General features: G+C 38.8%; 1 protein-coding gene across 5 annotated transcripts in view; it reads left to right on the forward strand.

Moving 5' to 3' along the window:
- Positions 1 to 25,650, forward strand: part of LOC105468440 (teneurin transmembrane protein 1) — an 839,487-nt gene that overhangs the window by 745,508 nt on the left and 68,329 nt on the right. For all 5 annotated transcript variants that reach the window (XM_071089007.1, XM_071089006.1, XM_024788669.2 and 2 more), the window contains one exon: positions 16,653 to 16,807. In XM_071089007.1, the coding sequence (XP_070945108.1) occupies positions 16,653 to 16,807 (155 nt within the window). The remainder of the gene's footprint in view (positions 1 to 16,652; positions 16,808 to 25,650) is intronic.

Genomic DNA, 25,650 nt, shown 5'->3' on the forward strand with positions numbered 1-25,650 from the left:
TCAAAATTGTTTGACTGTATTCAAATTTTCTTCTTTCAGACTTCATTTATTGTACAGACACAGCCCTAATTTAATTCTGTTTACTTGCAAAATTCATCGTTCAACTAAAGGGGAAAAATTGCAACATCAGAGAGATGAGCTAGAGGGTGCTTGACTGAAGAAAAGTGTATGGACAGTCACAAGTACACATGTGCATAAGACATGTGCTATGATATTAACTATAGTATAAAAGATAGAAACAACCTAATAATCCATTAACAGGGGGTTGGTCAAATGATGAAACATTATACAACAGTAAAAATGAATGAGCTAGATCTGCATGTAAAACCATTAATAGTCAAAAATATAATGTTGCATGGATAAAAGAGAAAATTGCAAAAGGATATGTAAGGTGTAATATAATTTACGTATTTTTTATGTGGTAAAATATACATAACATAGTATTTACTATTTTATTACATGTACAGTTCTGAGGCATTAAATACATTCACATTATTGTTTAGCCATCACTGTCATCCATCTCCTACATAAATTTTTAAAGCACAAAAACAATACTATATATTATTCATGGACATATACATATGTAGAAAATGTATAAAAACATGCATGGGAATGATACACACTAACTTCAGGACAGTAGTTACCTCTGGAGAAGGAAAAAGAGGATAGGGATAAGGAGATGGGATTGGCTATATCCATATAATTTCCTTTTTAACAAAGAGATATGTGTGGGGTGCGGTGGCTCACGTCTGTAATCCCAGCACTTTGGGAGGCCGAGGTGGGCGGATCACAAGGTCAGGAGTTCAAGACCAGCCTGGCGAACATGATGAAACCCCGTCTCTACTAAAAATAAAAATTAAAAAATAATTAGCCAGGCGTGGTGGTGGGTGCCTGTAATCCCAGCTACTCAAGAGGCTGAGGCAGGAAAATCTCTTGAACCCGGGAGGTGGAGCTTGCAGTGAACCGAGATCACGCCACTGCACTCCAGCCTGGGTGACAGAGTGAGACTCCATCTCAAAAAGAAAAAAGAAAGAAAGAAAGAAAGAAATATATGAAGGAAATGATAACATCTATTAAATTTTGGTGGTGTATGCATGATGGTCTGTAGTATTATTTTCTGACTTTTCTAATCACTTGAAATATTTCCTAATTGTGAAACATTTTAAGTCAGAAGTAGGATTTAGAAATATCAGCACTTTGGGAGGCTGAGGCAGGCGGATTACTTGAGGTCAGGAGTTCGAGACCAGCCTGGCCAACACAGTGAAATCCCATCTTTACTAAAAATACAAAAATTAGCCGGGTGTGGTGGCATGTGCCTGTAATCCTAGCTACTTGGGAGGCTGAGGCAGAAGAATCACTTGAACCTGGGAGGCGGAAGTTGCAGTGAGCTGAGATCACACCACTGCACTGCAGCCTGGGTGACAGAGGGAGACTCCATCTCAAAAAAAAAAAAGGGGGGGGTCAGAAATCAACTTACAAATGTATACCTGACTATTCCATTTCAAAAAGTGATTTGTTTTGTTTTATTTTGTTTTAAATAAGACTTTCACTCATATAAAAATGATGGTCAAAATATTTAACATCCTGTAAGGCACAGGTACCAACATATGAGAACACACACCAGTTTTGGCCTTGGAGCAGGGTCATCAAGGACCCCTGCATTAATCCATTATTTTCTGAACAGATTGGTTTTGAGACTCTTCCATAAGCTGTGGAGATCATCACATCAGCACCTCTAGTATGTGCCCATATGTGGAGTTTTCTAAATGGCTGACAGTGAACTTCCTGAGAGAGCCTCCGTATAATGAGTCAGCTTTATCGTTGACCAGAGAAAGTCACTGTTCCCTTGGGAGTGAGTTCTGGCCCATTTAAAGTTTCCCCCTGAGGAATCACAGGCTTAATAATTCAAATGTGAGGTTATCTTCAAGCCTCAAATATCAAAGCCTAGCGAGGAAGCCCCAGTGTTATTTGCTCTATTTTTCTTCCCGTTTCATTTACTAGCTCTTCCACTTGATTTTTCAAAAAGCTTATTAGACTGTGTTTGGGGGAAACACAATTTTCAAAAAGCTTATTAGACTACATTTGGGGGAAATAGTCTAATGGGTTTGGGGGAAAAGGAAGGAGGGTTGGTGCCCCATTTTACCTGTATTTACTCAGGAAAGGAAGCTGACTACAGTGGTAGTTTCTCTTAGTGGGCAGGAATGATTTCTCATTTTGGAAAGCATCTCTAACCCAGGGAAATTGAAGCCGTAGTAATAGATTGATAGGTCTGCTTTGTCCCTCCCCAAGCCAAAATCCATCAGAGTAGATTCTGCTAAGCTTACCTATATTGGTTTTCATAATCCTTTCCCTGTGTTCTCTTGAACAAAGTAAAATCAGAACTGCAGGCAGGCTACTACCACAGCACTATTTCATGACTTGGGGCAAGATCTCACCTTTCCAGAGTAATAAAACTGGGGGCATTTCCAGGGAGAGTGGACAGAAGAAGGGTTACTCTGAAATCTTCTGATTTTCACTTGTTATACTTGAAATTTTGAGAAACCACAGATCAACAGTTAGCACCTAAAATGTTTCTTTCTGTTGTACTTTTCTTACTAATGTTGGGCACTTTTTCCCAAGTATATCTGATCCAATTTTAACAGCATGACATTATTCAAATAATCTATTGAATGTTGAAAAAATACTAGCCAATTTGCAAATGACCAAAACCACTTGCTTCTGCATTGACCCTAAAATGATATCTTCCTAGTTCCTGGAAATGCTAGAGATGTTTCAGCCGTTGAATTAAGGAATGAATCATTGCAGTTGTAAAAATGGCATCTGGAAGTATTTTCATACACCTCAGTTTAGTTTTGTTTTACTTCCTTTATCAGAGTCACTGCCTGTTATTAATTACTCATTTTTAAATTGTTCAAATTGTTATGTTTCTAAAATAGACCTTAATCATCTATTTTATGAATATATAAAGTATGTTTATATATATATATATATATATATATATATATATATATAGTAGTCTTATATGGCAGGAACTATGCTAAATGCTGTAGTCAAACACCACAACCATCTCTTGTTGCAGCACAAACTTACTGGTTATCAGACAGGAATCCAGAGATGCCATTATCTTAATTAATACTTTCAATATATTTTACTGATGTCAACAAGATACTAGTGTCAATGGCCCCACCTTACTATTCGTAAGATTCCCACTGGTTTTAGCTACTCTAGCACATCCACATCATGCCCCTGGTATATCGTCTTAGAAAAAGAACCACATTCACTGAGCTTTATTGTTTTGTTAAGTTTTTCAGCAACAAATTTGAAAATCATAAGTAAACTAAGAAGATATGGTCCCTGCCCTTGAGTGGAATATTATCTCATTGGGGAGACATGGGAGTACTCATTAGAGAAGACTAAAATACAGGATTAGGTTGCATGTATAAACTTTAAAAACCACAGGGATTCACAGACAGGAGAGCTGATTGGGGTTTGGAGAGAAAAAAAGGGGAAAAATGAGAAGAGGGGAGAAGTAGAGAAAAAGGAAGGAATCTGAAAAAGGACGGGACACAAAGATAAAAAAGAACTAGGAACTATTCTAACCTCTATTCCTGATGGGTTAAGTGAACTCCAAAAGAAATAAGAGTTCAAAGAATAAGGCAAAGGAGAGAAGGTAGGCCAGTGGAGAATAAAGAGGTGACGCTAAATGGGAAGTGAATGACTTAGCCCTTCCTGTGAGGAATAGGGTGGTCCTGAAATGGATTTGTTGAAATGGCCCGAACTCAGTATGTAAAATGCATTCTTAAGTCCAGTTGAAAACACCCCAGTTTCTTAGTTGCAGTTCACGCTTTAGATTCGCAGCTTAATGACATATTATATCTCATTCCTATCCACTTGGATTGGTATTACACATCTTTTCTAATAGGTTCAGAAGATTTCTGCCATCAGACAAGACCAGTGGAATTGTTTGATATAATTGACAAGGAAATGCCTCCATCAGGATATTTGCAAGTATTCAAGTCAGTTTGTATATTGTAATTTCGGAGGCTGGACTTGCACTGAACCTTGAAAGATAAGCAGAATTGTATTCCAGGCACAGGAAATGGTACAGCAAATCTGTAATGATGGGGAAGTTGCAGTATGTTTTAGAGCCAGTGCATAGACCAGTTTGACTGGAGAAATAGTATAGGACCCTGCACAGACTGATAATCACCATCAACATGGAGGAGATGCTGTCAGAATTATACATAGGCCTCCTGCCATCTAAGTCAAGCCATTCTGAAGCAGGTAATCGGAAACAGATAAACCACCGTATGATGCCAGAAAAATTCATCAAAAACATAAATAAGATGGGGCACGGTAGCTCACGCCTGTAATCCCAACACTTTGGGAGGTCGAGATAGGAGGATCACTTGAACCCAGGAGTTCAAGACCAGCCTGGTCACCATAGTGAGACCCCATATCTACAAAAAAAATTTTTTTGATCTGCCAGGTGTGGTAGCATGCACCTGTGGTCCCAGCTATTAGAGAGGCTGAGGGGGAATGATGTCTGGAGCCCAGGTGTTCGAGGCTGCAGTGAGTTGTGATCATGCCACTGCACTCCAGCCTGGGCGACACAGCAACACCCTATCTCTATAAATAATACTAACATCACTTGTGTTGACCTTTCAGAAAGATTTCACACATAGAAGTTATTTTATATGGTCTTTACAGTCATCCACTGACATGAGCAGCTCAGCTTTTCTACTCACCATTAGATAAGGGCAAAAACCTAAGGACTGGGAGACTATTTAAATTTGTTAAAGTCACAGTCAGTCTCACAACTGAATCTTCTGACTTCTACCCCAGGGTCTTTCCTCCACCTCTCATAGCTCTGATGAACTTGTCTGGGTATTTGAGTTTAGAGGAAAAAAGACAGGGAAATGGCCTTGGAAACTCCAATCTCAATCAAGACAAGGCTAAGAAAATCACTAGCCCCCTTTGAAGAAAACATCCCAGCATTATAAATGCCTCTCAGTGTCACATTCTTGTGCCCACAGATTGTCACACTTGTAGGGCAGAGTGTGGAAAGGTAAAAACAGTAAAAGAAGTTGTTTATCTCATTAAACAACTGCTTTGACTATTTTTTGCTTTTTGTTCCGCTATCATATTTGTACCTGTATCTGTGTGTATATGCTGTTGTTATATTCATATATTCTTGATTGAGCCCAAATCAGTTCTCCTAAATGTCTCTTGAACCTCCACTTAAAAGGTTTAAAATGTGTATTCACGCAGTGCTCATTACCCTGCCTTACCTTTTGCAAATGACTGTCTACCACTCCTGACTTTGTGAACTTCTCTTCTAGCACTAGCTTCATTAGTCAAGATGTACGGATGCAGGGAGAATTTTAAATGGGCCCTCTGTGTTGTTTTTGAATGGGCACTACATGCAAATCATTATCCTAAAGAAATTTTAATTCTTCTTGAATTACCCCACTTGTGTGAATAATAATCACTATCGGCTTAATTCCTCATATCCTGCTTTTATTGAGTATTCAGGACAAGGTATACTTAGTTTGCTTTTTATATTAGAACCTCTTGGTCATTCACAGACTTTGAGATAGACTCATTTTCCCTAGAGTGCAACAACTGCAATTAGTGTTTTGCTGGTCCATGGGCAAAAATGAACTTTCCTTCCTAGGGCTAATTGTTCACTAAGGTTCTTGTGTGGCAGTTTCCTTCCTTAGGATGACAGAGACAGTTCTTTCAAATGTATCTGAGTAGTGTCTCAGATATCGTTGCTTGATGTTTGAGGAATTTCTAAAGGGGGAGATATAAAATATGCAGCACAGATTTAGTAAGCCTCATTTATCTTAGCCCATATATACTGAGCACCCTTAAATCTCAGCCTGCAGGCATCTTTTGAGCAGGAACACTAACACAAAAATAAAACAAGACATGTGCATTTAAATTTGAACTAGCACCATCTACTTACCCTAATCTCTCTTTCTCTCTCTACACACACACACACACACACACACACACACACACACACCAACCTCTATAAAGCAAAGAAAAATAAATCACGTTATTATCAGTGTCTGGTTTCACTGTTAAATGTTGAGACATTACCACCACCTTGACCAAGGGTCCTCCTTAGTGAGTTGCATTGCATGGAACCTCATTTATTTGATTCTGTGTATGAAAGCTTTAACCATCTTATAAAAGCTTGAAGGCTTTTACACCAATAATTTAATAGTGTAGTATTTCCCCTGAGCTAACAAACTCTTTTTAACTACTGACTTGTCTCTATGGTGAATCTAACATAGGGTGCTCTCCTACTGACAAGGATTGCATAATGCTCCATGGACTTAAATCTTATTTACAGAACACAGAAAAGCCTAAAATGTTCAAGCAGGGCCTGTGTGGTAATTTTTGACTATGATTCTAGGCTTAGAAAAGTCCCTGTCAGAAAGAATTATAGCAATAACTAGGCAATTAAGATACCACTTAGCACCACCATAATACTTAATCTTCTTCAAAGTCCTTTCATTTCATTGGCTCTTGTGAGCTTCACACCATTTTACCTTGTGTAGTAGGTAGTATATAAGTTAGGAAATCAAGACACTGAGTGGTCAAATGTATTATCCAAAGTCCTACAGCTATTCTGTAACAAAAATCAGCCTGAAAAAGTCTTGAGGCACTTCTGTTTCTTCAGAACTCCTAACATGGTAAGGTCGGAAGAGATCACAAGATCACAAACAAAGTTATGTTGACAGAACAACTGGATTTGTGTGTATGGTGGGGGGAGCGGTGTCATGAGCTATTCATTGTAGCTATCCACATGGATCACATTTGTTTGCAGTTAATTTGATCCACGGTCCTTTGTCTGTTTGCTCTTGGTTGTCAACCCCACTTTTCCCATATTCTAATCATCACTAATTAATAGGGGACTGTATTCCTTTTAAAGGACTTTATACAAAGACATTGTCACTGCATCCTTTCCAAGCTCATTTCTAGAGAAATTCATATGCAGTTCTTGACCTCCTGGCATGCTTTATTTTGTTCAAGGTAGATATGTTTCAGTATAAATCATGGAAATTTAGTCCTGTAATTTAGGAAGGTTTATTGAACATTTGTGCCCAAGTGTACTGAATTATTTGAGATATAAAAACTAATTCTAAAATCCAGTTCTTGTCCTGAGGGAGCTTATTACCTAGACGGATCATGATTGGAGAATTCACAGTAACAAATAAATAAATAAATAACAGCTTCTGTGGGTTAGAAAACAGAGACCACGATGAACTGGAGTTTGCAGGGAAGGATTCATGAAAGGGAAACATCCTATAAAAGCCTTAAAAGGTGAATAGGATTGGGGTTGCTGAATGTTAATACTGGAGCCAAGCTAACAACCATGTTAAACACACACACGCACAATATCTCAATAGTTTCACAAAAAATAGTAGTTTATTTCATTCTTACATCACAATTTAATATGGGTTGCCTGGGGAGTGGAAGAATCTCTGCTCCAAGCAGTGATTCAAGGAACCAGGCTTCTTCCATCTAGTGATTCCTCAGTGCCTTAGGCCTTGGAGTCCTCTACTGGATGATCTGCATGCAGTCAGCCTACAGTGGAAGGTAGTAATCCATAAAGAAACTCAATAGACATCTCGTTAAGGATCAGACCTAGAAGTCGCATACATTACTTTTGCCCACATCTAACTGGAAAGGAGGCTAAGAAACGTAATCTAACTCTGTTCTCAGAAAGAAAGAGAAACGGGATGACATGAACACATAGCATTGTCTCTGCCATACTGAAAATGAAGGACCTTATTAATTTTAATTGATACATATATATATGGGAGCTATGTGTGATTATTTCATACATTTGTATAATTTGTAAAGATCAAATCAGTATAATTAGGGTATTCATCACCTTAAATAGTTGTCTTTTCTTTATGCTAGAAACATTCAAATTATTCTCTTCTAGTTATTTTGTGATATACAATAGATTATTGTAACCTATATCACTCTACTGATTTATCAAACACTAGTTCTTATTTCTTCTATCATAGTGCATATTTATACCCATTAATCAACCTCTCTTCATCCTCCCCTACCCTTCCCAGCCTCTGGTAACCACTAATCTACTCTCTTTTATAGCTCCCACATATCAATGAGAACATGTGATATTTGTGTTTCTGTGCTTGAGCTATTTCACTTAACATAATGACCTCTAGTTCCATCCATGTTGCTGCAAATGATAAAATTTCATTCTTTATATGGCTGAATAATATCCTATTGTGTATATGTGCCACATTTGCTTTATCCATTCATCTATTGATGGGTACTTAGTTGATTCCATATTTTGGTTGTTGTGAATAGTGCTGCAGTAAACACGGGAGTGCAGATATCTCTTTGATATACTGATTTCCTTTATTTTCTATATATACCCAGTAGTAGTAGTGGAATTGCTAGATCATATGATAGTTCTATTTTTAGTTTTTTGAGGGACCTTCATTCCATTTTTATAATGGCTGTACTAGTTTACATTCCCACCAACAATATATGAGGATTCCCCTTTCTCCACATCCTCACCAGCGTTCATTATTCCCTATCTTTTTTAATAAAAGCTATTTTGACCTAGGCGAGTTGATATCCCATTGCGTGGGGTCTCCTTTTTAGGTGGTAGTTCATATGATAATAGTAAAATCACCGAACTCCCCACCACATGGAAGCTCTTGAGTACTTTCTTGAAACTCATCAGCTCTGTGAAGATGAAGCCACAGAATACCTTTTAAGAATAATTCTGAAGAAGTCTAAGAGATCTATAGGAATACAAGAATTCTTAACAATTTTTGGGATGGGTCAGAGATCCTTCTGACAATCTAACAAAACCAGTGGACTCTCTCTCCCCATGATAATACCCATACACAAAACATTCTACCGATAATTTCATGGAGTTTCTGAACCTTCTTAAGCCAGTCTGTACCCCACCCCCATGGTAAAGCAATTGATAACCTCATTAAAGCTACATGGCATAGTGGTTAAGAGAATGGGCATTAAACTCAGACAAACTTTTATTAAACTAGCATTTTCTTTCCCCCCCCCAACTTTTACTTTAAGTTTAGGGGTACATGTACGGGTTTATTACATAAGTAAACATGTGTCATGGGGGTTTGTTGTGCAGATTATTTCATCACCCAGGTATTAAACCTAGTATCCATTAGTTATTTTTTCTGATCCTCTCCCTCCTCCCACCCTCCACTATCCAATAGGCCCCAGTGTATATTGTTCCCCTCTATGTGTCTGTGTGTCCCCATCATTTAGCTCCCACTTACAAATGAGAACATGTGGTATTTAGTTTTCTGTTCCTGTATTAGTTTGTTAATGATAATGACCTCCAGCTCTATCCATGTCCCTGCAGAGAACATGATCTTATTCCTTTTTATGGATTCATAGTATTCCATGGTGTATATGTACCACATTTTCTTTATACAGTCTATCAGTGATGGGCATTTAGGTTGATTCCATATCTTTGCTATTGTGAACAGTGCCATGATGAACATACATGTGCATGTGTCTTTATAATAGAATGATTTATATTCCTTTGAGTATATACCCAGTAAGGGGACTGCTGGGTCGAATGGTATTTCTGTCTTTAGTTCTTTAAGGAATCACCATACTGTCTTCCACACTGGTTGAACTAATTTACACTCCCACCAATAGTGTATAAGCGTTCCTTTTACTCCACAACCTTGCCAGCATCTGTTATTTTTTGACCTTTAATAATAGCCAATCTGACTTGTGTGAGATGGTGTTTCATTGTGGTTTTGATTTGCATTTCTCTAATGATCAGTGATGTTGAGCTTTTTTTTCATATGCTTGTTGGCCACATGTATGTCTTCTTTTGAGAAGTGTTTGTTCATGTCCTTTGCCCACTTATTAATGGGGTTGTTTTTTTTTCTTGTAAATTTGTTTAAGTTCCTTATAGATACTGGATATTAGACCTTTGTCAGATTCATATTTTGCAAAAATTTTCTCCCATAGGTTGCCTATGTACTCTGTTGATAGTTTCTTTTGCTGTATAAAAGTTCATTTGTCAATTTTTGCTTTTGTTGCAATTGCTTTTGGCGTCTTCACCATGAAATCTTTGCCCATGCCTATGTCTGGAATGGTATTGCCTAGGTTTTCTTCCAGGGTTTTTATAGTTTCGGGTTTTACTTTTAAGTCTTTAATTCATCTTGAGTTAATTTTTGTATACAGTATAACGAAGGGGTCCAGTTTCAATCTTCTGCATATGGCTAGCCAGTTATTGTAGCACCATTTACTGAACAGAGAGTCCTTTACCCATCGCTTTAAACAGCATTTTCTAGGTATGTAACCTGGAGTTAGTTACTCTACCTCTCTGCACTTCCATTTCCTCATCTAAAAATTACATTGGCCGGGCGCGGTGGCTCAAGCCTGTAATCCCAGCACTTTGGGAGGCCGAGACGGGCGGATCACGAGGTCAGGAGATCGAGACTATCCTGGCTAACCTGGTGAAACCCCGTCTCTACTAAAAAATACAAAAAGCTAGCCAGGCGAGGTGGCGGTCGCCTGTAGTCCCAGCTACTCAGGAGGCTGAGGCAGGAGAATGGCGTAAACTCGGGAGGCGGAGCTTGTAGTGAGCTGAGATCCGGCCACTGCACTCCAGCCTGGGCGACAGAGCGAGACTCTGTCTCAAAAAAAAAAATAAAAAATAAAAAATAAATAAAACATTACATTAGTACAACTCCAAAGGGCTGTTGTGAGGATTATATGAGAAAATCTATGTAAGGAATCCAGCACAGTACCTGAAATATCATAGTATTCTTGGCAAATGGAAATGATTATTGTTTAGTAATATTAGTCATCTTTCATGGATTTTCAGTGGTGTTTACCTGGGTTTCATACATACTAGGCTCATCTAGAATTCAACATGGATCTTCAAATTTCAGCTTACCTATCACTTAAGTCTGAGAAATCACTTGTGACTTTCATTTCCCCAGCCCATCCCCCAAGGATGCTCCGATGGCACCTTGGACTTCACCCCAAACTAGTGCTTATCTAATGGCATTGTAATTGCGTGGTTATTTCTCTGTCTCCCTCTACCAGTCTCCAGGCTTTCTAAGAGCAATGCCATGTCTGTTTTATAGTCTCCTGTACTCCCATTGCCTAGGACAGTGCCTCACACATAGAGGGTGCAAAATAAATCTTGAATAAGTTAATGAGTAAACAGGAAAACATTTTTCTCAGTAAGCTTTAAGAAAAATAGTGGTTGGTGGATTTAAAAGGTCTGTCCATTCACTTTGCCTTATGGCAAAACTGAAGTCTAAAGCTTTGAGAGGATCAGAAGGAGCTGAAGACAAGACAAATGCGAAACACTGGCATCGTGTCTTTCTCTCAATCCGAAGTCTTAGTTAACTAGCTCACAAATTTATTGTTCCTTATAATGACTATGAAGCCCTTTGAAGTGCCTTTTGAGTAATCAAAAGAAGACGTTCCAGTCCGCAGAATATTACTTTGAATGCTTATCATTTTTAATTTGTGTTTATGTTCTTTGGAAATTGACCTTTACTATGTAGAATGTACTATAGCATTTTACTAAACAAAATATCTGATTAAATAACTCACTATTCACTAGTCATATAATATTACAGTGAGTTTATTAGTGTTTCCTACTGGAGAAATCATGATGCCATTGTTAACCACACAGTGAAATCATCTCAGCTGGTCATTAAGCTCTGCCTCCTTCCAACCTCTATTGACACACAGAAATCTGTAAACCCTCCAAGTTCTAGAAGTTCCATTTAGTGGCTACACAGTGAGAGAACTTACCAGGCTTATTACGCATAAGTAACTTGGCCCTTTCTGATCCCAGAGGGTAATTAAGTGGACAGTAGTCAGGTGGGTTGAAGAATGGACTTTTCTGCCTAGTAGAGTTTCCATATATACCACACATATAATACCAATTTTCAGAGAATTGGAATGCACATGAACAAAGAAAAATTCTCTTTGGCTTAAAGAATATTTTTGAATCAGTTACACAATTCAGCACTCTCAGTATTGGAGATTGAGCTGACACCATATTAGGCTTAGGACTTTCCCTGGAAGTTGATTTAACCATTTATCTTTGTCTCATAAAATTAAACAGCAGATTGTGGCCAAAAAACATCCAGTATTTCAGTTTTCTTGTTGCTAGGGCTATAGATGAAGAAAATGTTATGACTGCTTTCCAAAGCTTATATTCTGAAAGATGTTTCATTTTTTATATAGAAATAATAAAAATGTAGGTGGCCTCAACAGCTGTAATTTTAAAAAATTAAGTACAGAGATGCCTTCTGCCAACATTTGAAATTGGCATTCTACACAGCCAAAAACTGTGATCTTCACTGTTTTCTAATTTGGGATTTTAGCTACTATTTGCAGGCTATTAAGCACCACATCTGGACTCTCAGTGATTACATCAGGATGCCCCTGTTCCTTCAGTATTGATCAGTAGCGTCTTTTTCCCCTCACAGGTGATAAATTTATAAGTAACTATCCAGGCTGCCCCAGCTTTAGGCAATTGTCTTCTTAAGAATTATAGTATTTATTCATTGGAGGATAATAAGACAAGGGAAGAAGTCAAATAATTTCGCCTATAATTTGCAGTGGTTTCATACAGAGCAATGCTTCACAAAGAAAAGAGCCTGCAGTTCGCATATTATATAATATCCCCTACTTTGCATGGGATGTTGTGAATAATTTTTTTTACAAGATGCGCTTTATTTATGAGCAGGTCTCTCCATAGAAAGAGCTTGTTAGGGCTTAATGCTGATGAATGGAGACAGCACCATTCACACTTCCAGGTTATGGTCTGTCAGTACTTTCATTATATGCACTAATTTACAATGATTTATTTATTTTCTCCCAAATGTAAAAATGTGCTCCAAGCTAAACATGCTGTCTGGGCATCTGAGGCCGATGTTTTCCTTGGTGCAGGGGGATTTTTAAATTCAGATTTAAAGTGAGGGGACTCAAGCTATTGTGTGTTTTCTTCCCGCTTCCACCTCCACCTGCCTCGCATCACTGCCTAACCTTGTGGTAATATCGGAGATCTCTATATTTTTACTTGCTTTGTAAATGAATTCTGGTTCAAAATTTTTAAACCTGGAAGTGGTTTTCTTAGTACGGCTTAAATCTTTAAATCTTTTCTCATCCAGAGACTGTACCTTTGATTGTGTTTTAAGTGCTAATGAAAATGCTGTCAGTGAGCACATCAATGAACCTGACCGTTGGAACAAATTATGCCCACAACATTGGTTACCAAAGTTTTGGAGATCTGGGCACAACAATATCAAAATTGGAAAGTAAATTGAATCTGCAGATCTTGCTAGCCCCAGTTGGCTTTATGTGATCTGAAATCACTCACATGCCCATCTCCAAAGAATAAAGCTTAAAATATATACTGGGAATGTGTCACCTCCTTTCACTCATTCTGACAAGCAGTAATATATCTACTGTGTCATCACTATCCCTGGATTATAACAATAAGCATTATGGGAGGGGAAACCTCCCCAAATGATGGACAAATATTATTCTCTTTTTCCTGCCTGGGGTTTCCAATTTGATTTTTACCCTCAGTGAAAATTAAATACCCCTTAAACTTCACCAGCAAAGAGGTTGCAAAATTGTTGTTTGGGGAATTTATGTGTTGGTAGGTTGATTGGTTGGTAAGGGAAGGCAAATGAGAGGAAAATATGTACATATAAAATATGCCTAGGTACATTTATGAAGCACCTATCACATAGTTTCCTCAAAGCCTTTTCTACTATTTCTTTTTCAACTCCAAACATAAGTGTAACCCAATCAAAGTTAATTAAAGCTTCTCAAGGAAAAAGAAGTATGTTTGGAATTTGGACCATGATAAAAGAAGTTGCTACACAAATATATGAAAGGAAAATATTCCACAAACTGTCAGCAGAATAAGCCCTGAAGGCAAATAGTGAGTATTTAATAAGCCCAGACTTATTTCAAAGGGCACTCATCTGTGGAATTCAGCTGACATGAACAGAGAGAAAGAAGTTCACAGTGTTTAGATCTTCACAAAAAGTAAAAGTAAGAACACTGTGTAAAGTCCCAGATTATCCTCCCTGGATCATCCTAAACTTTGCACTCTGATGGGATGAGAAGTGTGGTAGTCAAAGAAAAGAATTGTCCTCCCTGATATCAGCAAAGAGATGTAAAGACCTTCCCACATATACTAGTTAAGAATACATTTATTTCTCTATACCTTTTGTGAACCTGCTCAAATTTTTAGAGGATCAGATCCTCTAGGTTTACTACCTTCTCAGAAGAGCAACACTTCATTTTATTTTTAATATCCTTAACTTACTAAAGTTCCAGAGTATTCCTCTTAGTCTTAGTTTCAGTGTCACCAGATTCTTTGTCCTCATACCCTCACAGAGCCTAGCATAGTGACAGTCACTATGATTTAGAAATCATAGTGCTTAGTAAATGATTCATGATTTCGTACATGTCGAGCACAACTCCTCTCAGTCTTTCCGTCTCCAGACTTGAGTCTTGAGTCTTGATCTTTCAGTCTATCCCCTTATGACAGCCAAATTTGAAATTTTATACTCAGCAATATTTAATATAGTGGTCATAGAAGGTGATTCTAAATAATAGGTCTGTCACAAACCACACCAAATTTTAAGCAATCAAGAAATTGATGTTGCCAAAACACAAAAATAACAGGCAGAAGTTCCCCCTTGGTTCATCCTCACCCAAAATGTTCTAGAGATTAAATAATTGTTCATATGCCATCATCATTTAACCTGCCCCAGTCTTAAAAGTCTTTTTATAAACCACCTTAAGGGTCCTTATGCCTCTAAAAATCATAAAGGGATTTATGGACATGGAAATCCATTGTTTGGATATGATGGTTTCCTTGGAGAACTCACCAAAACATAGATGACTTTAGAAGTATTCAGGGGACATTAAAATGAATTTGTAACTTTTATAGATGTTAACAATTAATACTTCATGAGGAACATCAGGATTAATCAAAGTATACCATAAAGCCAAGTCTTAATATTAACTTCCTGCCAATGAATTAGTTCATCTAAAAGCAGTTTATTAAGTTGGGTTTATAAAATGACTCTAGATGAGTTCACATTTTGCCAGAAAATTCATATGTGTGTGTGTGTGTGTGTGTGTGTGTTGTGTTGTGTTAAAAGGACATGCTTGCTAGCACAGAAATTCTGACTTTAACATCCATTCAATGAGTTTCACCAAACCTAAATAAAGGGAAGTGAGGAAAAGACTAAATTGTAGACTAGTTTGAAAAATGCCATGTGGTTATTTTCAAGAGCACTGTCAAAAGCTCTGAGGGAAATAGGAGTAGAGCCATATGTTCTTAAAGTGTATCTGATACTTTTTATATGTATTATTTCATATGATATAACAACCTAGGACCAGGCCCGCTAGCTCACGCCTGTAATCCCAACAGTTTGGGAGGCCAAGGCAGGTGGATCACCTGAGGTCAGTCTGAGACCAGCCTGACCAACATGGTGAAAACCTGTCTCTACTAAAAATACAAAAAATTAGCCAGGCGTGCTGGCGGGCACCTATAATCTTAGCTACTTGGGAGACTGAGGCAGGATAATCGCTTGAACCTGGGAGGCGGAGGTTGCAGTGAGCCGAGATTGCACCATTGTACCCAGCCTGGGCAACAAGAGCAAAACTCCCTAAAAAAGAAACAACAACAACAACAACAACAAAAAACAAGATATAGAGTAACCAGCTCATCCTGGTTTGTCAAGGATGGTCCTAGCTTTAAAACTGATCTCTGCCTCAGTTACAGCCAAACCAGAGCAGTAGATCACTTTAGCTAAATAAGGCAGATGATCCTGTCCCTATGTTACCAAAGAGGAGTCTGAAATTTGCAAATGAATGACTCAAAGTCACACATTAGTTGTAAGTGGGGTATTCAGTATTAGAACCCAAGCCTTCGAACTGCTATTATAATAAAAATTTTAAGAAACCAGGCTGTAATCAACACAGTGTGTAAAAACTGTGAAAATTTTTATCAGCTTTTATCTTTTCTAGAAACTTAGCCATTCCCTTTGTGATACTATAATTTTGCTCTCCAACCCCCCTTAATAGATAATATGGAGAAAAAACTCAGCCCAGTTTATCAGAGTTATTACAAACTCCCTTTTAACAAAGTCTGAATTGATGAAAATAATTATAATGCTTTTCAAGTCAGTTATTTGCTAATGCAATCATGAAAATAAGCAGCAGCGTGTGCATCAGCACCCTAAAAGAAATGTAATATACATGATCTCCCTGTCTTTTCCCACTTAAAGATGATTTTTAATTGTGGGGGCAAGCAAGTATCAAGGGGGTGGAAATGTAAAACTGGACAAAACAAAATTATTAGACCTGGCTTTATCTCTGCATGTGACTTTTTGTCATTTCTTCTCAATACACAAAGAAGTGAATGTATGCCCCAACAAACCTCTCCCATTACTGTACTGTCTGTGCTGAGCAAAACTTAATCTATATGTCTTTAAAATGCCTTTCCATTGCTATAGCTTTTTTCAAAATACAGAACTTAGTACAAATGTGGTTCACTAGACTACTAATGCTCATTTGCTCTTTCCCAACAGGCATCACAGTTGATAGGCATGGATTCATTTACTTTGTGGATGGGACTATGATTCGCAAAATTGATGAGAATGCTGTGATCACAACTGTAATCGGCTCAAATGGTCTGACTTCCACACAACCACTGAGCTGTGACTCAGGAATGGACATCACTCAGGTAGGCACCACTGGTTTTCAAGTGTTATTGTCATTTGGCATCATGGAAATGGATAACAATTTTCTCATGTAGAAATTAGGTAGAATGGAAGCCTGGTATATCTGTTATAACACCAGATAGCAGAAGTTTCTGTTTATGTAAGTTACTTTTTTCCTCATTAGAAAAGCTTAGTTGGGAGAAAATGGTAAGCAAAGATGGAAGTAATGTCAGGTAGAATATTGACATACAATTAAGTAAAGTCTCTCAAACTTGAATTAATCAGAAGGTAAGGCCAATCTCATTTATTGAATATTTCTAAGATATGTAATTCTATTATTTTTAAATGAAACAGTGACTGAAATTTAGAAAAATAGTGACTATGACAGCTCTTTAGACATCTTTTTTTTTTAATTTATTTATTATTATTGTACTTTAAGTTGTAGGGTACATGTGCATAACGTGCAGGTTTGTTACATATGTATACTTGTGCCATGTTGGTGTGCTGCACCCATCAACTCATCATTTACATCAGGTATAACTCCCAATGCAATCCCTCCCCCCTCCCCCCTCCCCATGATAGGCCCCTGTGTGTGATGTTCCCCTTCCTGAGTCCAAGTGATCTCATTGTTCAGTTCCCACCTATGAGTGAGAACATGTGGTGTTTGATTTTCTGTTCTTGTGATAGTTTGCTAAGAATGATGGTTTCCAGCTGCATCCATGTCCCTACAAAGGACGCAAACTCATCCTTTTTGATGGCTGCATAGTATTCCATGGTGTATATGTGCCACATTTTCTTAATCCAATCTGTCACTGATGGACCTTTGGGTTGATTCCAAGTCTTTGCTATTGTGAATAGTGCTGCAATAAACATACGTGTGCATGTGTCTTTATAGCAGCATAATTTATAATCCTTTGGGTATATACCCAGTAATGGGATGGCTGGGTCATATGGTACATCTAGTTCTATATCCTTGAGGAATCGCCATACTGTTTTCCATAATGGTTGAACTAGTTTACAATCCCACCAACAGTGTAAAAGTGTTCCTATTTCTCCACATCCTCTCCAGCACCTGTTGTTTCCTGACTTTTTAATGATTGCCATTCTAACTGGTGTGAGATGGTATCTCATTGTGGTTTTGATTTGCATTTCTCTGATGGCCAGTGATGATGAGCATTTTTTCATGTGTCTGTTGGCTGTATGAATGCTTTAGACATCTTTTTTAATGAATATATGAGCATGTTGTTATTCACGTGTATATAAATAGCTATTTCTAGGATGTTTGGAAGTTTTCTTAAGTAAAAGCAATATCCCCTCTGAGATCTATTTTACTGTTATTTAGGAAATCTGTTTTTTGGGGTTTGGGTTTTGTTTTTGTTTTTGTTTTTGTTTTTTAAGCCAGTGAGGATAAAAGAAAATTCAGTGTAGCTCTCATCTGGGTCAAAAATTCTGATTTTACCACAATTCTACAAAATCAGTGTTAGACATTTAAAGAGATTATAGAGCATACAGCATAGTCCCAACATTCAATGTCTGACTTTCTTAGTCTGCAGAAACAAGAAATGAAGGAAATAGATTAGACAGTCCTCAAACCTTCCAGCTCTAACATTCCATAAATTTGTGACCCTAATAAAGTAGATTATTAAATAATATTTTCAAAAAAATTAAAGTGGATGTTGAGAGTTTTCAAATTGATTAGCATATCAGAGAGGATGGTCTTGGCTGCAAGTAATAAAATACTTGTCTAAAAGTTGTTTAAACAACAACGTTTAATTATCTCACATAATGAGAGGTCCAAAGATAGCAAAGATGCCAGCAGATTTCCTTCTTGTGTCACACTGGCCAGAATTGAATCACATGCCCATGCCTTCACCGGTCACTGGCAAAGGGGAAATGGGATTACATAGTGGATTCAGACCCTCTAGAAGTGGGTCCCCTTCCCTGAGCACATTGCTACCTGATTCTTAAACCAAAATCAGAGTTCTGTTAGCAAGGAGTAAAGGGTTTCTACTGGGGAGGCAATGAGCAGTGTCCCCCACAGTTATGATATTCCTGTTGCTTCATTTGTCATACCACCTAAAACCTAGAAAAACAAGGTAAATGTATTAGTCCATTTTTACACTGCTGATAAAGACATATCCGAGACTGGGCAATTTACAAAAGAAAGAGGTTTATTGGACTTACGGTTCCCCACAGAGGGGAGGCCTCACAATCATGGCGGAAGGCAAGGAGGAGCAAGTCATGTCTTACATGGATGGCGGCAAGCAAACAGAGAGCTTGTGCAGGGAAATTCCCATTTTTAAAACCATTATATCTCATGAGACTCATGCACTATCACAAGAACAGCTCAGGAAAGATCCGTCCCCATAATTCAATCACCTCCCACCAGGTTTCTCCCACGACATGTGGGAATTGTAGGAGTTACAATTCAATATGAGATTTGGGTGGGGACACAGCAAAACCGTATTAGTAAGTAAAAGGAACACACCCCTAAGAAACCTTGCTTTAGTCATTGACCCTAAGATCTCCTGCCACCTCCACCCACCTTGAGCATACATCTCTATAAAACACTAGCTTATTTAGGATTTCTTCTTCTCTGTGTGCCCTTGCCCTGCCCCAGAAACTCAAGAAATGTTCATATATAGTCAACTACAAAAGTGAAATGGGGAGTTGGGCCTGGAAAACTGACAAAATGAACAAACCCTTTTTAATAGAGATTTGAATGGATCAGGCTATCAAGTCCTAGAATAGTCTAACTTTCCATGATTCAAAATGCTGCAGAAGGCAAGGAAAAGGAGCATTATTTATGGCAATAAAGAAGGGTGTGAATGTATTTGTATAGAGGAGGGGGGAGAGAGAAGATGCACATGTATGATTCACTTGTGGGATATTTTTAACTTAAAACAGGGCACTTAGTATTGCAATCAGTCAACTCTAAACAACTTTTCTGTTTCTGTGTAGAAAAGTTATGTTGAAAGAGAATTCTTTGTCTTAGTAGAGCGAACATATGATCATCATCACCATGAGAAGGGTTATTTTTCACATGACACTTTCCAAACATAATTCCCACTATAAAATCTCCTCACCCTTTTCAGGTTGGGATGTACAATGCAGCCCACTGAAAAGAAGCCCTGGTAACCAGGAGACAGAAACTTTTCTCTATGGCATTTCATCCCAAGCCTCAGTTTCTCTGAAGTACCCTCTTTCCCCTTTCTTTACACAACTTTAGCTTTAGAGATACAGTAGAATCTTTTGGAGGCAAGGGAGGTTGTGTGGTATGAGAAGGGGATGGTAGAAGCCAGCAGGATTTACCAGGAAAGAAAGCAGGTTTTATGTACAGATTATTTGGCCAGTAACTCTGCTGCTATCCACCATTTCCTGTTCTGTGCCTGAGACACACTAAAAAGTAACTCCAATTTGTCCACCCAGACTGGCTCAGAACAAGGATACTATATTGATCAGTGTCCAGATTATTACCCTCTACCTTTATTAGAGGCCTACTTCTCGTGGCCCCTTTCCCCCAGTCTGAAAGTACCTCTACCAGTCCAAATCCCATTCTCCATCCTCCTCACACCTCACCTCTTCCATGGGAACCTTCCTTGATGGCTCTAGTCCTCACTGTTGCTTCATTCCCTTACTGGAATTTAGTATCACCATGCTTAAATGTAATTTGATCTTTGTTGGCAAACTGTGCATCCAACTGGTCTCCCACAGTAGACTGTGTGCTCCTGGAACATGCATAGGAAGGGCTCAACAGGTACAGTTAACATCTATACCTGAACCAAAAGGACATAATGGCGAAAAGAATATGAAAGAGTAGTGAGATATGAAGCTAGAAAGGTAAGTGAGGGTGAAATGGTGAAGGGCCTTATAAGCATAATGAAGTTTATACTGGACAATGAGGAGACAATAACAGCATTAAGAAGGGAAATGCGGATTTCTGCATTTCCAACTGAGGTACCAGGTTCATCTCACTGGGGTGTGTCAGACAGTGGGTGCCGGACAGTGGCTGCAGCCCACCCAGCAAGAGCTGAAGCAGGGCGAGGCATCACCTCACCCGGGAAATTCAAGGGGTAAGGGAATTCCCTTTCCTAGCCAAGGGAAACCGTGAAACACAGCACCTGGAAAATCAGGTCACTCCCACCCTAATACTGCACTATTCCAAGGGTCTTAGCAAACAGCACAGCAGGAGATTATATCCCACGCCTGGCTCAGAGGGTCCCACGACCACGGGGCCTCCCTCGTTGCTAGCACAGCAGTCTGAGATCTAACTGCAAGGTGGCAGCAAGGCTGGGGTAGGGGTGCCCACCATTGCTGAGGCTTGAGTACATAAACAAAGTGGCCTGGAAGCTTAAACAGGGAGGAGCCCACTGCAGCTCAAGGAGGCCTGCCTGCCTCTGTAGACTCCATCTCTGGGGACAGGGCATAGCCAAACAAAAGGCAGCAGAAACCTCTGAAGATTTAAATGTCCCTGTCTGACAGCTTTGAAGAGAGTAGTGGTTCTCCCAGCATGGAGTTTGAGATCTGAGAACAGACAAACTGCCTCAAGTGTGTCCCTGATCCCTGAATAGGCTAACCAGGAGGCATCCCCCAGTAGGGACAGACTGACACCTCACACGACCGGGTACCCCCCTGAGATGAAGCTTCCAGAGGAACGGTCAGGCAGAAACATTTGCTGTTCAGCAGTATTCACTCTTCTGCAGCCTCCACTGCTGATAACCAAGGAAACAGTGTCTGGAGTGGACTGCCAGCAAACTCCAACAGACCTGCAGCTGAGGGTCCTGACTATTAGAAGGAAAACTAACAAACAGAAAGGACATCCACACCAAAACCCCATCTGTATGTCACCATCATCAAAGACCAAAGGTAGATAAAACCACAAAGATGGGGAAAAAACAGAGCAGAAAAGCTGAAAATTCTAAAAATGAGAGCACCTCTCCCCCTCCAAAGGAACGCAGCTCCTCTCCAGCAATGAAACAAAGCTAGACAGAGAATGACACTGACAAGCTGAGAGAAGAAGCCTTCAGATGATCAAACTTCTCCAAGCTAAAGGAAGAAGTTCGAGCCCATCACAAAGAGGCTAAAAACCTTGAAAAAAGATTAGACAAATGGCTAACTAGAATAACCAATGTAGAGATGTCCTTAAATTACCCGATAGAGCTGAAAACCATGGCATGAGAACTACATGACAAATGCATGAGCTTCAGTAACCAATTCGATCAACTGGAAGAAAGGGTATCAGTGATTGAAGATCAAATGAATGAAATGAAGCAAGAAGAGAAGTTTAGAGAAAAAAAGAGTAAAAAATGAAAAAAGCCTCCAAGAAATATGGGACTATGTGAAAAGACCAAATCTATGTCTGATTGGTGTACCTGATTGTGATGGGGAGAATGGAACCAAGTTGGAAAACACTGTGCAGGATATTATCCAGGAGAACTTTCCCAACCTAGTAAGGCAGGCCAACATTCAAATTCAGGAAATACAGAGAATGCCACAAAGATACTCCTCGAGAACAGCAACTCCAAGACACATAATTGTCAGATTCACCAAAGTTCAAATGAAGGAAAAACTGTTAAGGGCAGCCAGAGAGAAAGGTCGGGTTACCCACAAAGGGAACCCCATCAGACTAACAGCAGATCTCTTGGAAGAAACTCTCCAAGCCAGAAGAGAGTGGGGGCCAATATTCAACATTCTTAAAGAAAAGAATTTTAAACCCAGAATTTCATATCCAGCCAAACTAAGTTTCATAAGTGAAGGAGAAATAAAATCCTTTACAGACAAGCAAATGCTGAGAGATTTTGTCACCACCAGGCCTGCCCTACAAGAGCTCCTGAAGGAAGCACTAAACATGGAAAGGAACAACCAGTACCAGTCATTGCAAAAACATGCCAAAATGTAAAGACCATCGATGCCAGGAAGAAACTGCATCAACCAACGAGCAAAATAACCAGCTAACATCATAATGACAGGATCCAGTTCACACATAACAATATTAACCTTAAATGTAAATGGACTAAATGGTCCAAATAAAAGACACAGACTGGCAAATTGGATAAAGAGTCAAGATCCATCAGTGTGCTGTGTTCAGGAGACCCATCTCACATGCAGAGACACACATAGGCTCAAAATAAAGGGATGGGGGAAGATCTACCAAGCAAATGGAAAACAAAAAAAGGCAGGGGTTGCAATCCTAGTCTCTGATAAAACAGACTTTAAACCAACAAAGATCAAAAGAGACAAAGAAGGCCATTACATAAGGTAAAGGGATCAATTCAACAAGAAGAGCTAACTATCCTAAATATATATGCACCCAATACAGGAGCACCCAGATTCATAAAGCAAGTCCTTAGAGACATACAAAGAGACTTAGACTCCCACAAAAAAATAATGGGAGACTTTAACACCCCACTGTCAACATTAGACAGATCAACAAGACAGAAAGTTAACAAGGATATCCAGGAATTGAACCCAACTCTGCACCAAGCAGACCTAATAGACATCTACAGAACTCTCCACCCCAAATCAACAGAATATACATTCTTCTCAGCACCACATTACACTTATTCCAAAATTGATCACATAGTTGGAAGTAAAGCACTCCTCAGCAAATGTAAAAAACAGAAATTATAACAAACTATCTCTCAGACCACAGTGCAATCAAACTAGAACTGAGGACTAAAAAACTCAATCAAAACCACTCAGCTACATGGAAACTGAATAACCTGCTCCTGAATGACTACTGGGTACAAAACGAAATGAAGGCAGACATAAAGATGTTCTTTGAAACCAATGAGAACAAAGATACAACATACCAGAATCTCTGGGACACAGTTAAAGCAGTGTGTAGAGGGAAATTTATGGCACTAAATGCCCACAAGAGAAAGCAGGAAAGATCTAAAATTGACACCCTAACATCACAATTAAAAGAACTAGAGAAGCAAGGGCAAACACATTCAAAAGCTAGCAGAAGGCAAGAAATAAGTTCAGAGCAGAACTGAAGGAGATAGACACACAAAAAACCCTTCAAAAAATCCTGGCCTTCAAAAAATGGCTTCCTGGCATCGATGGTATTTACATTTGGCATGTTTTTGCAATGGCTGGTACTGGTTGTTCCTTTCCATGTTTAGGAGCTGGTTTTTTGAAAAGATCAACAAAATTGATAGACTGCTAGCAAGACTAATACAGAAGAAAAGAGAGAAGAATCAAATAGATGCAATAAAAAATGATAAAGGGGATATCACCACTGACCCCACAGACATACAAACTACCATCAGAGAACACTATAAACACCTCTACGTAAATAAATTAGAAAACCTAGAAGAAATGGATAAATTCCTGGACACATACACTCTCCCAAGACTAAACCAGGAAGAAGTTGAATCCCTGAATAGACCAATAGCAGGCTCTGAAATTGAGGCAATAATTAATAGCCTACCAACCAAAAAAAGTCCAGGACCAGACAGATTCACAATTGAATTCTACCACAGGTACAAGGAGGAGCTGGTACCATTCCTTCTGAAACTATTCCAATCAATAGAAAAAGAGGGAATCCTCCCTAACTCATTTTATGAGGCCAGCATCATTCTGATACCAAAGCCTGGCAGAGACACAACAAAAAAAGAGAATTTTAGAACAATATCCCTGATGAACATTGATGCAAAAATCCTCAATAAAATACTGGGAAACCAAATCCAGCAGCACATCACAAAGCTTATCCACCATGATCAAGTGGGCTTCATCCCTGGGATGCAAGGCTGGTTCAACATATGCAAATCAATAAATGTAATCCAGCATATAAGCAGAACCAAAGACAAAAACCACATGATTATATCAATAGATGCAGAAAAGGGCCTTTGACAAAATTCAACAGCCCTTCATGCTAAAAACTCTCAATAAATTTGGTATTGATGGGACATATCTCAAAATAATAAGAGCTATTTATGACAAACCCACAGCCAATATCATACTGAATGGGCAAAAACTGGAAGCATTCCCTTTGAAAACTGGCACAAGAGAGGGATGCCCTCTCTCACCACTCCTATTCAGCATAGTGTTGGAAGTTCTGGCCAGGGCAATCAGGCAAGAGAAAGAAATCAAGGGTATTCAGTTAGGAAAAGAAGAAGTCAAATCGTCCCTGTTTGCAGATGACATGATTGTATATTTAGAAAACCCCATTGTCTCAGCCCAAAATCTCCTTCAGCTGATAAGCAACTTCAGCAAAGTCTCAGGATACAAAATCAATGTGCAAAAATCACAAGCATTCTTATACACCAATAACAGACAGACAGAGAGCCAAATCATGAGTGAACTCCCATTCACAATTGCTTCAAAGAGAATAAAATACCTAGGAATCCAACTTACAAGGGATGTAAAGGACCTCTTCAAGGAGAACTACAAACCACTGCTCAATGAAATAAAAAGAGGACGCAAACAAATGGAAGAACATTCCATGGTCATGGATAGGAAGAATCAACATCGTGAAAATGGTCATACTGCCCAAGGTAATTTATAGATTCAATGCCATCCCCACTAAGCTACCAATGACTTTCTTCACAGAATTGGAAAAAACTACTTTAAAGTTCATATGGAACCAAAAAAGAGTTCACATTGCCAAGACAATCCTAAGCTGAAATAACAAAGCTTCAGGCATCATGCTACCTGACTTCAAACTATACTACAAGGCTACAGTAACCAAAACAGCATGGTACTGGTACCAAAACAGAGATATAGACCAATGGAACAGAACAGAGCCCTCAGAAATAATACCACACATCTACAACCATCTGATCTTTGACAAATCTGACAAAAACAAGAAATGGGGAAATGATTCCCTATTTAATAAATGGTGCTGGGAAAACTGGCTAGC

The sequence above is a fragment of the Macaca nemestrina genome, chromosome X, assembly GCF_043159975.1.
Source record: "Macaca nemestrina isolate mMacNem1 chromosome X, mMacNem.hap1, whole genome shotgun sequence".
NCBI classification, from domain to species: Eukaryota; Metazoa; Chordata; class Mammalia; order Primates; family Cercopithecidae; genus Macaca; species Macaca nemestrina.